Genomic DNA, 13,374 nt, shown 5'->3' on the forward strand with positions numbered 1-13,374 from the left:
TACAGAATATTATGGGAAAAGAAGGAACGGAGGCCAAAAACATCAAAGGAAACTGAATATTCCCCACCACTCAAAAACCTTAAATCCATAAAAAATTATGCTTCCACCATTGAGACGTCTATAGGTCCATGATATAGGCAGCCCTGACTGGTCTTTATATATCATTTATCATCTTGCCTGTACGCAACACAAAGGACTGGGTCCAAAAATTATTCTACAATGATGACCAATATAATAATAATGATAAATTATTATTATTATATAATGCTTATGACGTGTTCACTCACTGAAACATATGCAACGAACCCAAAATCAGCAGTTTCTTAACCCCGTACGTCTTACTTACCCTGTCTTTTAATGCAGACACCTTCTCTGTGAGCTCTGCATTGGTCATTTTTAATGCAAAGTTCTCTGATTCAGATGCCTGCTGCCTCCTTGTGACTTCGTTAAGCTAGGGATTAAAAAAAAAGAAAGGAAATAAAACATTAAATTCAATTTATGAAGCTATGGAACTTTGCCATGAGAAAGAATTAAGAGCGATGTTGCAGTACCGTCACTACGATCTCAACGTTAGGAGACACATGTCACCGTGTATCCCTAGTATTAGTCTGTGTTTTATGAATGAAAAAAAAAAAAAAAACAACTTACTTTTGGGTCTGCGTGTAGCCCCCTTGACATGTAAAAAATTACACACACACACACACACACACACACACACACACACACACACACACACACACACACACACACACACACACAGACACACTATGTTAGTGGTTTCAGACATTCTGTTATGCAATTTACAGACTGATAAAAGTTTTAGATTTTTCTCTTGTGGGAGTGTCAATCTCAGAAATATAGGCTGGATGTGTGGTACATCCGCCCATCCCAGTAATGTAGGCTGGATGTGAATCCTGTGTGTCTATCACCATAAAACAAACTGGATGTGAGGTCCGAGTGCCACTTCCTAATAATACATGTTGAATGTTAGGTCTGTGTGCATCCTCCCCCAGTAATACCGGCTGGATGTGAGCTCTGTGTGTCTCCCAGTAATATAGGCTGGAAGTGAGCTCTGTATGTCTTTCCCAGTCATATAAGCTGGATATGAGCTCTGTATGTCTCTCCCAGTAATACAGGCTGGATGTGAGCTGTGTGTGTCTCTCCCAGTAAAATAGACTGGATGTGAGCTCTGTGTGTCTCTCCCAGTAATACAGGCTGGATGTGAGCTGTGTGTGTCTCTCCAAGTAATACAGACTGGATGTGAGGTCTGTGTGTCTCTCCCAGTAATACAGGCTGGATGTGAGCTCTGCATGTCTCTCCCAGTAATATAGGCTGGATGTGAGCTCTGTATGTCTTTCCCAGTAATATAGACTGGATGTGAGCTGTGTGTGTCTCTCCCAGTAATACAGGCTGGATGTGAGCTGTGTGTGTCTCTCCCAGTAATACAGGCTGGATGTGAGGTCTGTGTGTCTTTCCCAGTAATACAGGCTGGATGTGAGCTCTGCATGTCTCTCCCAGTAATGTAGGCTGGATGTGAGCTCTGTATGTCTTTCCCAGTAATATAGGCTGGATGTGAGCTCTGCATGTCTCTCCCAGTAATATAGGCTGGATGTGAGCTCTGTATGTCTTTCCCAGTAATATAGACTGGATGTGAGCTCTGTATGTCTTTCCCAGTAATATAGACTGGATGTGAGCTCTATGTGTCTCTCCCAGTAATACAGGCTGGATGTGAGCTCTGCATGTCTCTCCCAGTAATGTAGGCTGGATGTGAGCTCTGTATGTCTTTCCCAGTAATATAGGCTGGATGTGAGCTCTGCATGTCTCTCCCAGTAATATAGGCTGGATGTGAGCTCTGTATGTCTTTCCCAGTAATATAGACTGGATGTGAGCTCTATGTGTCTCTCCCAGTAATACAGGCTGGATGTGAGCTGTGTGTGTCTCTCCCAGTAATACAGGCTGGATGTGAGGTCTGTGTGTCTCTCCCAGTAATACAGGCTGGATGTGAGGTCTGTGTGTCTCTCCCAGTAATACAGGCTGGATGTGAGGTCTGCGTGTTTCTCCCAGTAATATAGGCTGGATGTGAGCTCTGTATGTCTTTCCCAGTAATATAGGCTGGATGTGAGCTCTGTATATCTCTCCCAGTAATACAGGCTGGATGTGAGCTGTGTGTGTCTCTCCCAGTAATACAGGCTGGATGTGAGCTCTGCATGTCTAACCCAGTAATATAGGCTGGATGCGAGTTTTGTTTATCTCCCCCAGTAATTTAGGCTGAATATTAGGTCTGCGTGCCCTTCGATCCCAGTAATACAGGCTGGATGTGATATCTGTGTGTATTCAAAGTACTGCTATGTCCACTAGCTCATGTATCAATACAGCTTTTATTCTGCAAGAATATCCTCTTCATGTGCTTTTCTGCATGCCTACAGCCTGTTTTCTTCGCCTTGCCTGAGACTGTAGATGCTTTCTCCCCTGTCCACTCTGTGAACAATCTATTTACAATCCCCTCCTTACTGCTATTTTAAACACAGGGAGAGGAATTGTGGGTGAGGCAGAGAGAACAGTCAGAACTATGATGGATTTGTATCAGTCAGCAGCAAAATGGTAGAAAACTTTTAATATTGACGTGGAATGTCTGAACTAATCAGTGGTAGAGAGCAAAGTATTTAAATAGACTGAAAATGCCGATTTCCAGGGAATATTCTGTGAATAGCGCATGTTGAGCCTTTTCTGTGCTGAACTGAATGATCACTGACCTGATGCTCATACTGATCCAGCCTTTCCAGCAGCTCTTTGTTCGCAGCCTCCTTCTCCTGCAGAGTTCTGGAGATCCGGCTCAGCGTATTCAGCTTTTCTGTTAGATCAAGGACAATTTGCTCCTTTTCAACAATTGCATTTTCCAGGAATGCATTCCTGTTTGTCAAGCTGCAAAACATTAATAGGAAGACTCAGTGCACAATACAGAAAGAAAAAAAAATGTAATCCATTAGTATACGGTGGCAAAGAAAATAATCGATGCAGCTATTATAACTTTCCAACATGTTATAAGACGTGAAGTCTCCAGGCCTACAGATATTCTTAGAATATTCTGCACAACGACGCTGTAGATGAGATACACAGTCATGGCCGAAAGTTTTGGCATCCTTGAAATTGTTCCAGAAAATAAAGTATTTCTCCCAGAAAATTATTGCAATTCCACATGTTTTGTTATACAAGTGTTTAGTTCCTTTGTGTGTATTGGAACAGCACAAAAAAAAAATACTGATAAAATAAGGCAAATTGGACGTAATTTCACACAAAACCCCCAAAATGGGCTGGACAAAATGGTTGGCACCCTCAACCTCTGGAATAAACAACTTAAATCACTCGCTTCCTATAACCATCAACGAGCCTCTTACACCTCTTCGCTGGAATTTTGGACGAATCTTCAAGTGCAAACAGTTTAAAGTCTTTCATATTTGAAGGCGCCTTCTCCCAACAGCAATTATAAGATCTCTCCACCGGTGATCAATGACATATTGTTTCCATCTATTTCTGGGGGCTTCTTGAGGTATGTTTGGGGTCATTCATTGCAACCCAAAATCCTTTGGTAATCTTCAGATTTCATTATGTCTTACACACAACCAAGGCAATCAGTGCCAGAGGCAGCAAAACAAACTCAAAACATCTTTGAACCTCCACCATATTTGATTTTAGGTACTGTGTTCTTTGTAGGCCTGATTCTCTTTTCGGTAACAGTAGAATGATGTGCGTTACCAAAAAGCTCTACCGTGGTCTCATTTGTCCACAAGACGCTTTCCCAGAAGGATTTTGGCTTACTCACATACATTTTGGCAAGTTGAAATCTATCTTTTTAATGTCTCTGTGTCAGCAGTGGGGTCCTTCTGAGTCTCCTGCCATAGTGTTTCATTTCATTCAAATGTTAACTGATAGTTCACACGGACACTGATGCCCCCGTGAGCCTGCAGGACAGCTTTAATTTCTTTGGCCCTTGATTGGGGCTGCTTATCCACAATCTTGACTATCCGGCATTGCAATCTTTCATTAATTTTTCTCTGCCGTCCACCTCCAGGGAGATTAGCTACAGTGCCATGGGTTGTAAACTTCTTGATTATGGATCAGGTCCCCATGAGATTAACCCTTAGTTATCTTTTAGATGGCGCGATCAATAACGATTGTAGCGTTTAGAAATTTGTGAGAGGGAGAGTGCTCCTTCCCTTACCTCTACGGCGCTTCCGTGACGTGATTACGGGGGGGGGGGGGCCCGAGAGTTGTCATAGCAGACAACACAGTAAAAAAAAAAAATGGATTTTTGTGAGTGCTCACAGTAAAATCCTTTTCTCCGAGATGCTCATTGGGGGACACAGATACTGTGGGTGTATGCTTCTGCCGCTAGGAGGCTGACACTAAGTGAAAAAAAGAGGTTAGCTCCTCCTCCGCAGTATACACCCTCGCCCCTATTGCGGGCGGAAATCAGTTTGGTGCCAAAGCAGTAGGAGGACAACAAATCAGCCTTAATACAGGTATAACATGTCCATAGGAAAACACCACCTTTATATCAAATAAGTAAACACATATTCATTTAAACAAGAGCCAACTGGCTAATAAGGTGGGTGCTGTGTCTCCCAATGAGCGTCTCGGAGAAAAGGATTTTACGGTGAGTACTCAAAGATCCATGTTTCTCCTTCGTCTCATTGGGGGACACAGATACTGTGGGACGTCCTAAAGCAGTCCCTGGGTGGGAGATTGACTCACCGATCCAAGCTACATTCACCTCCTGTTAAAAGGTGCGCCACCGTTGCTTGGAAAATCCTTCTACCCAGGCTTGCATCCGCCGAGGCCTGAGCATGGATATTATGTTTGGCAAATGTGTGCAGGCTGGACCAGGTTGCTGCCTTGCAAACCTGTTCCGTCGAAGCCTGATGCCGAAGCGCCCAAGAGGCGCCCACTGCCCGAGTAGAGTGCGCTCTGATCTCTGCTGGAATCGGCGTGCCTCTAATGCAGTAGGACTCCTGAATAGTCAAACAAATCCATCTGGCTATGATCGACTTTGAGGCAGCGAGTCCCTTCCTGCGTTCTTCAGGGAGCACGAACAGCGTGTCCGTCTGAGGAAAGGGTGCCGTCCGTGACACGTACCTCCGGAGGGCTCTTACCAGGTCTAACATGTGAAGAGCTTTCTTCCACACGGTGCACCGGTGCTGGAAAAAATGAAGGCAAAACAACATCTTCATTGATGTGAAAAAGAGGACACGACCTTCGCAGAAATAAAAGAGGGGCTGGTCTGAGGACCACCTTATACCTATGGAAAGTGAGGAACGGAGCTCGGCAGGATAGAGCCGCCAGCTCTGAAAACCCGCCTGATGGAAGTGATGGCCACTAGGGGAACAACTTTTCCAGGAAAGGTATCCTGAAACAGTTCCAATGGAGCTTCCTGCAGAGCGCTTAAAAACCATGTTAAGAAACCCAGGCGTCCATCGGCGCCATAAGGGAGGTATCAAGTGGAACACTCCCCGATGAAAAGTTTTCACCTGCAAATTGGCAGTAACCCTGCACTGGAACAGGACGGATAAGGCCGACATCTGTCTCCTGCGGAAACCTGGGGCCAGGCCCCGAGTCTAATGCTCTAATGACTGAGCTATCCGGGCTCTCTGAGCCCGACTGGAGAAAAACCAAGATGTTGGAGATCGAGAATCTTAGCGGAGAAACACCGCGCCTCGACATCAAGCAAAGAACACCTTCCCGGTGTGGTGGTAAATTCATGCTGAAGCAGGCCTCCGGGCGCTAATCGATGTAGCGACCACCTTGCTCCCGAACCCTGCCTGGGTTAGAATCCGAGATTCAACGGCCCTGCCGTCAAACACAGGGTTCCTGAGTTCGGGTGGCAAACTGGCCCTTGAGACGGTAGATCTGGACGCTCTAGCAGGCGCCCAGGAACGTCAGCGAGCAGCTGCCTTAGATCTGCGTACCACGCTCGACGGGGCCAGTCTGGGGCCAGCAGAATCGCCGGCCCCCCTTCCGTCTTGATCCCTTTGCTGACTCTCGGGAGTAGTGACAGTGGGGGAAATAGCTATGGGAGGCGAAAACTGGTTCCATGGCAGAACCAACGCATCCCCCGCGAATGCCTGCGGGTCCCTGGCCTGAGAGACATATGTGGGCACCTTGGCATTCACTCTGGAAACCGTCAGGAGCTCCCCACATCCGGAGCTCCCCACAGTTGACAAATCTGTTGAAGAACTTCGGGATGTAGGGACCACTCTCCGGATGCAAGACCCTGCCGGCTGAGGAAGTCTGCCGCCCAATTTTCCACTCCCGGGATGTGGACAGCCGAAATCACCGAGTGGTTTGCTTCGGCCCACTGAAGAACGTGCTCCACCTCGCGCATGATTGTTCTGCTGCGGGTGCCCTCCTGACGAATTATGTACACCACCGCCGTGGCGATGTCCGATAGTATCCGGACAGGACGGCCTGCTAGCAAGTGATGGAACCTCTGCAGAGCCAGCCGAATTGCTCGTATCCCCCAATAAGTTGATCGGGAGGCGTGCCTCCTGTGGCGACCACAGTTTCTGGGTTGTGTGGTGGCGAAACACCGCTCCCCAACCGAGGAGACTGACGTTAATTGTCATTATCAGCCCATGACATAGGCCAGAGAGGAACTGGTTATCCACCATCCGAGCGACTGCCTGACTTGAGAGGCCAGTTTGCACCGCCGATCGAGCGTGAAAGGATTCTTGTCCCAGGCTGACACGAGGCGTGCTGCAGAGGATGAAGGATGGAACTGGACGAAAGGTATCGCTTCAATTGCTGCCACCATTTTCCCTAGGATCCTTATCGCGGATCGGATGGTATGAGGGACTGGTTGGTGTAGTGTCCGGACTCCCTGCCGGAGACTAGCGCCCTTTCCTGAGGGAGAATTATCAACCCTCAGCAAGTGTCGAAGATCATCCCTAGGAAGGAGATCCTCTGAGCTGGCACAAGGGATGATTTCTTTGCATTGACCAACCATCTAAGCGGCAAGAGTATCTAGCGTGCTGTTGACACCTTCCCCACTTGCCCATATTGACGGGCTCTTGACCAAGAGATCGTCCAGATAAGGCAAGACGACTATGCCTCGAGAATGCCGTGTGTCCCTGACAATTGCCAAAACCTTTGTGAATACTCTGGGAGCCGTGGCTAGCCCGAAGGGTAGCGCTACGAACTTAAAATGCTGAACGCTGATGACGAAGCGTAGCCGCCTCTGATGAGGAGGAAAAAATGGAATATGCAGAAGAGCGTCATGGCTGTCAATTGAGTCCAAATATCCTCACTGTTCCATGACCGCTATGACTGAACGGAGAGACTTCATCCGGAAATGTCTGATGCTGATGAATTGTTCAGAAGCTCTAGGTCCAAAACAGGCCTGACAGACCCGTCCTTTTTGGGGACCGCAAAAAGGTTTGAATAGAACCCCTGAGCTCTTCCATGTTCCGGCAATGGAACAATGACTCCGTTGTGCAGGAGCGACTTGATGGCTCCCAATAGAGCCCTTACCTGGGTATCCACCCAGGGAAGGCGGGAAGGAAAAAAACCTTCTTGGAGGGTATCTGACAAATTCTATTTTGTAACCTGAGGACACCCACTCTTTTACCCATGCGTTGTGAGCGATGTTGGCCCAGACGTGGTGAAAACAGACTAGGCAGCCGCCCACTTGCTGGTGTCGTCTGGTAAAGCCCTCGCGTCATTTGGCCGATGATCCTTAGGATCTGGGTCCTCTCGATCTGGCCTCTTGAGCACGCATTCTCCCCAATGGGTTGGCTCTATATGACCTGCCGCTCCCTATCCTGGTTGGGGCGGCCTGAGGTGGCGGAATTGGGCCCCGTAGTCCACCCGGAGTCTTTCAACACATGACCCCAGACCGTCTCCTATTCGGGTCCTGGACCAGGCTCAGGCTACTTACCGGCTGCCACCTGACCACTGCCGTCACGCCCGGCCTAGAATGGCCGGTGGCACTGCGAAAGGCCCGAAAACGTGCCTGAACCGGGTGACGAAAAAACGATCTAACCTTCTGTTGGGGGAGAAACCCGCTCCTTCCTCCTGTGGAGTCGGAGATAAGTTGATCCAAAAATAGGCGGCCGCACTGATCAGGCAGGGAAGCCAAGGACTTCTTGGAAGTAGAATCGGCCCGCCATGTCCTCAACCATAAGGCTCTTCAGATAGAGATTGCTCTAGCGGCAGCAAATGCTGAGCAATTGGCTGCATCCAAAAACGCATTCATTACATAATCTCCGGCTATCATCATCTGACCTGTGACCTCCGAGATCTCTGCAGGTAGATCCTGCTCCTGAGCGACCTTGTTTAATGTTTCTGACTATGATATCATAGCCTTGGCTGCGAACGAGGGAGCGAGTGCAGACCCTGACGCCTCATATACTGAACGAGCTAAGCTCTCAATAAGGCAGTCCGTGGGATCTTTAAATGAGGAAAACCTAGGGACAGATAACAGGGTCTTAGTGGCCAGGCGCGAAACCGGAGGATCCACTCTCGAGGATTCCATCCATTGTTTACGGAGGTCCGAAGCAAACGGATAACGCGTTTCGAGTGCCCTTTAACCCGAGAAAAACGTCTTTTTGGACGTTCTCTGCGCCGCTGTACTATGTCCTCAAACTCAGGGTGAGAGGAAAAAATTCTGTGCCGCCGCTTCACTCGTTTACATGCCCTTTATGCTCCGTAGCCGCTGCGGTATCATCCTCAATCCCCAGGGTCTGATTGATGGCTTCTATGCGGCTGTCCACCGTTTCACGTGACTCTGGAGTGTCCAGGTCAATGGGCTTGTCTGAGTCGCAATCTGAGGTCTGCTCGCTATCAACCACTGGTGACGAGGAGCGAGAAGCAGATCTTACGGATGCCAAAAGCACCGGATGGACTGGGCGACACCGTGTGGATTTGTTTCCCCCGGGTCTGCCTGGAGTGAGGGCGGCCCCTGCAGGCCGGAGGCTCCTGTGAGGTGAATGTTCCCTCTAAAGGCGGCGACACTGTCCCTGCCCCTATCTGGGGCTTGAAGGGATTCTATTGCTCTCGTAAGCGACACCATGTACTGTGACAGTGATCGGGCCCACTCCGGGGGATTTGACACATTGGTCGCGGTCGCAGGGGTGGGCTCCTGGGCGTGTTTGGATTCGCAGGCTTTGCATAAACGCTGCTCTGAGCCTGCGGAAACGCAGTCCAACAAGAGATGCATGCCGCGTAAAAGAACGTGTGCGTCTTTGCCTTTTTTCGGACATGGTGTATCTGTCCGCTGCTGGGGATATGGGGAAGAGGTAGCTCCTCGTTTTTCCCTAGCCTGGCCTCTCGGGCAGCACTTACCCCAGTCCTGCGTCCCCCCGACCTGGATGCTTACTTTACATCGTGCGCCGAAGTCGGGGCCTCGATTTTTTTTTTCGCCGCCGAGTGCGGGGTGGGCTGCCGGAAGTGACACGCGGCCCCGAGGGCGGAACTTTCGGCCGCGGCCTAGCTCCGGCCGAAGCCTCAATTTTTCCCCGACCGGGGTGGGGGGCGCGGTACCAAAAAATGGCGCTACTGACCGGCGCAGCGTTCCTGTCCTGGCGGATCCAGTCCTCTCTTGTATGCTAGTGGACGCCGCCTTCTGCGGCTGTGGGCTCCAGCCCGAAATCTTTGCAGGAGCCCTCCCCGACCCTCTCCTCACCGATGATCCTCTTCAGCCTTAGCGCAGGTATGAGAGGGGGGTCTTTGATAAAAAACAGGACGGTGCAGGCACCCTAGCTCCATCTAACGCCTTCAGGCGGTGAGGAGAGGGACCGTCCGCCACCTTGCAGCACCGCCGTCTAGCGTTGGTGGAGCAGTGGGGGCCGCACAGACTAGTCTTGTGCCTCTGTGCAAGCCCATGGTTTCAATACCTAGGGGTGGACAGGGCTAAGTCTGGCATAATGTCCCACGTCGCGGGAGAGGATACGTGGAGGCGACACTCTCACGTGGTCGCCCGTTGATGGTTTGGGGAAATCGGATACTTTCAATAGGATGCGTTGCCCCTGTCTCATCTTCATAAAATAACAAACAAAAATAGAAGTCTGGGGAAAAGTCCCAGATATGACCCTCGGTGCGGGAAAGTATACGCGGAGACGATACTCAACGCGTGCTCGCCCGTTGATGGTTTGGGGAGATCGGACCCTTTCAATAGGATCCGTCGCCCCTGTCTCATCTTCATAGTAAACTAGAAAAAAAATAGTCTGGAGAGATCCAGACTGTGTGTGCCTCCATAGGACACTAAGCAAAAAACTGATTTCCGCCCGCAATAGGGGCGAGGGTGTATACTGCGGAGGAGGAGCTAACCTCTTTTTTTCCCCACTTAGTGTCAGCCTCCTAGCGGCAGAAGCATACACCCACAGTATCTGTGTCCCCCAATGAGAAAAAAAAATAAACATGGCCAAAAAAGTATTCTTTGTTATCATTACTGCTGAACAAAAACTGGAATAAAACGTGATCAAAAAGTCAATTGGAAATAAAAATGGTATAGATGAAAATGTCATCTTGTCCTGCAAAAAAAAAAGCCGCCATACAGCTCCATCAGCAGAAAAATAAAAAGTTAAAGCTGTAAGAATGAAGCGATGAAAAAAAACAATTTTTTATCTATAAAATAGTTTTAATTGTATAAAGCGACAAAACATAAAAAATAATATAAATGGGGTATCGCTGTAATCATACTGACCCGAAGAATAAAACTGCCTTAACAATTTTACCACACGCGGAACAGCATAAACCCCCCAACAAACAATTCTCGAATTGCTGTTTTCTGTTTATTGTGCCTCCCAAAAATCTGAATAGAAACCTATAAAAAAGTAATGTGCCCCAAAATGGTATCAATAAAAACGTCAACTCGTCCCGCAAATAACAAACCCTCACATGACTCTGTCGGCCGAAATATGGAAAAAATATAGCTATCTAAATATGGGGGATGCAAAAATTAGTTTTTGCAAAAAAAAGTTTTAGTGTGTGGCAGCAGCCAAACATAAAAACCCGATATAAATGTGGTAACCGCACCGACCAGAAGAATAAAGTCGTCTAATCACTTATACCACACGAGGAACGGAGTGAAAAAAAATAAAACCAATTCTTCACCTGATGCTGAGTTTTTCATTCTGCCTCCCAAAGATCGCAATAAGGCTCGGCGCACACTTATCCTGCACTCTATGCTGAGCGCTTACACCGGGGTTTCCATGTAAATATCTGAAATGTGTGATTCAGATGGAACCTCTGGCAGAAGATTATAGGGATATGAGGCAGATGGAGGCACTATGGATGCCACAGGACCTCTAATCTGGAGGTGTCCATTTTTTTTCTAGGCGAGCATAAAAGTGCTGTCTCCACAGTTTTATGCTAAGAAGGACAATGCTGAACAGAGGTCAGACGGAGTCCAGAGTAATTCTGCTGCCTCATTATAGTGAATGGATCCCTCGGGGGTTTCATCTGTAACGTCACTTGGGAGATTTAGATGGAAACCATAAAGTAAGTGCTGAACGTAGAGAGCAGGATAAATGTGAACCCAAATGTTTGTAAAATATTCCCAATAAAAGCTTCAACTCAATCCACAAAAAAAGCAATTCCCCACTCAGGTCCGTCATCTGTCAATGGAAATATAGGGGGATGCCACATTACCGGTAGCACAAAGGCACTGGAATAGCAAAATGGCTCCTCGCTCTCCAAAATAAATTCTCCACTCCCAAATCAAAATGCCCCCCCCTTCTGAGCCTCAGTGTGTCTAAACCACATATAGTGCCCTCATCATCTCGACTACTGCAACATCCTTTTCTGTGGCCTCCCTGCTAACACCCTCGCACCTCTCCAGTCCATCCTTAACTCTGCTTTACGACTAATTCATCTCTCTTCTCACTACTCCTCCCCTCTGTAAATCTCTTCACTGGCTCCCATTCCCTCAGCGTATCCAGTTCAAATTACTAAGGCTAGTTTCACACTAGCGTATGGAGGAGCTGCGGAGCGATGCGGACTTCCTCTGTGAAGCTTCACCCACTGCCGTGCCTTCTCCGTTCAGCTCCTCCTACATCGGCATGTGGCCGGCGTACCCTATCTTTAGCAATGGGTACGCAGGCCATGCCGATGTATGTGGATACCTCCGCATGCGTCGTTTTGACAGTGCGGTGACCGCAACAAAATCCAACATGTTGCATTCGGTGCAGGTCGCCGCACCGTCAAAACGACGCATGCGGAGGCATCCACATACATCGGCATGGCCTGCGTACCCAATGCTAAAGATAGGGTACGCTGGCTGCATGCAGACGTAGGCGGAGCTGAACGGAGGAGGCACGGCAGTGGGTGGAGCTTCACGAAGGATGTCCGCATCTCCTCCATACGCTAGTGTGAAACTAGCCTAATACTGACCTACAAGGCCATCTATAACCTGTCTCCTCCATATATCTCTGAACTAATCTACCGATATCTTCCCTCACGTAATCTCCGATCCTCCCAAGACCTCCTTCTCTCCTCCACACTTATTCGCTCTCACCCAACCGTTTCCAAAACTTCTCACAAATATCCCCCATCCTCTGGAATTCTTTGCCCCAACACATCCGACTATCAACCACATTCAGATCCTTCCGACGGAACCTGGAAACCCATCTCTTCAGGAAAGCTTACAGCCTGCAATTAACCCGCAGCCTCCTCACCACTACCGGAGATATCACCTCAACCAACAACGGAACTGCTGCAACCCCCCAACCTACTGTCTCCTTCCCCACCATCCTGTAGAATGTAAGCCAAAAGGGCAGGGTCCTCTCCCCTCTGTATCAGTCTGTGATTGTTAGTTTGTTTACTATAAGTGATATCTGTAATTTGTATGTAACCCCCCCTTCTCATGTACAGCACCATGGAACCAATGGTGCTATAGAAATAAATAATAATGCTTGGCATTTATGTAGTGATGAGATCTCGCCTAATTTACAGGTGCGTGTCTCCAGAAGCATGAGCTGCGAATTACGTACTGGGCACTACAACGTACTGGTTACTACAACGTACTGGTTACTTACTACAACGGCAGATTTGCAACTTTCACTCAGCAATATACCCTACTGCTTGTTTCTGGAAAACACCAATCGCGTCAAAATTGTCACTACACCTGTAGATAAATTCCCAGAGGGGTATAATCTCCAAAATGGGGTCACTTGAGGGGGCATTCTGATCTTCTAGCACTTAGGGGCTCTGTATTGTATATGAAGTCCGCAAACTATTCTACGATAATATATTCTCCAAGAGTCAAACAGCGCTCCATCCCACCAGAGTACTGTACAGCCGCATATGGGGTATTGCCACGTTCAGCAGAAATTTTGTGACAAATTTTGGTGCCATTGAAAATGTAAATTCTGGAGCTCTAAC

The 13,374-nt window shown here is 48.2% G+C and overlaps 1 protein-coding gene across 5 annotated transcripts in view; it reads right to left on the reverse strand.

Moving 5' to 3' along the window:
* Nucleotides 1-13,374, reverse strand: part of LOC141046940 (uncharacterized) — a 91,083-nt gene that overhangs the window by 26,347 nt on the left and 51,362 nt on the right. For all 5 annotated transcript variants that reach the window (XM_073541778.1, XM_073541777.1, XM_073541775.1 and 2 more), the window contains 2 exons: nucleotides 2,754-2,922; nucleotides 347-451 (listed from right to left, as the gene is read on the reverse strand). In XM_073541778.1, coding sequence (XP_073397879.1) covers nucleotides 347-451; nucleotides 2,754-2,922 — 274 coding nt within the window. The remainder of the gene's footprint in view (nucleotides 1-346; nucleotides 452-2,753; nucleotides 2,923-13,374) is intronic.

Source organism: Dendrobates tinctorius, unplaced genomic scaffold (genome assembly GCF_039654945.1).
Source record: "Dendrobates tinctorius isolate UK_male_01 unplaced genomic scaffold, ASM3965494v1 ptg000124l, whole genome shotgun sequence".
Taxonomy (NCBI): Eukaryota; Metazoa; Chordata; class Amphibia; order Anura; family Dendrobatidae; genus Dendrobates; species Dendrobates tinctorius.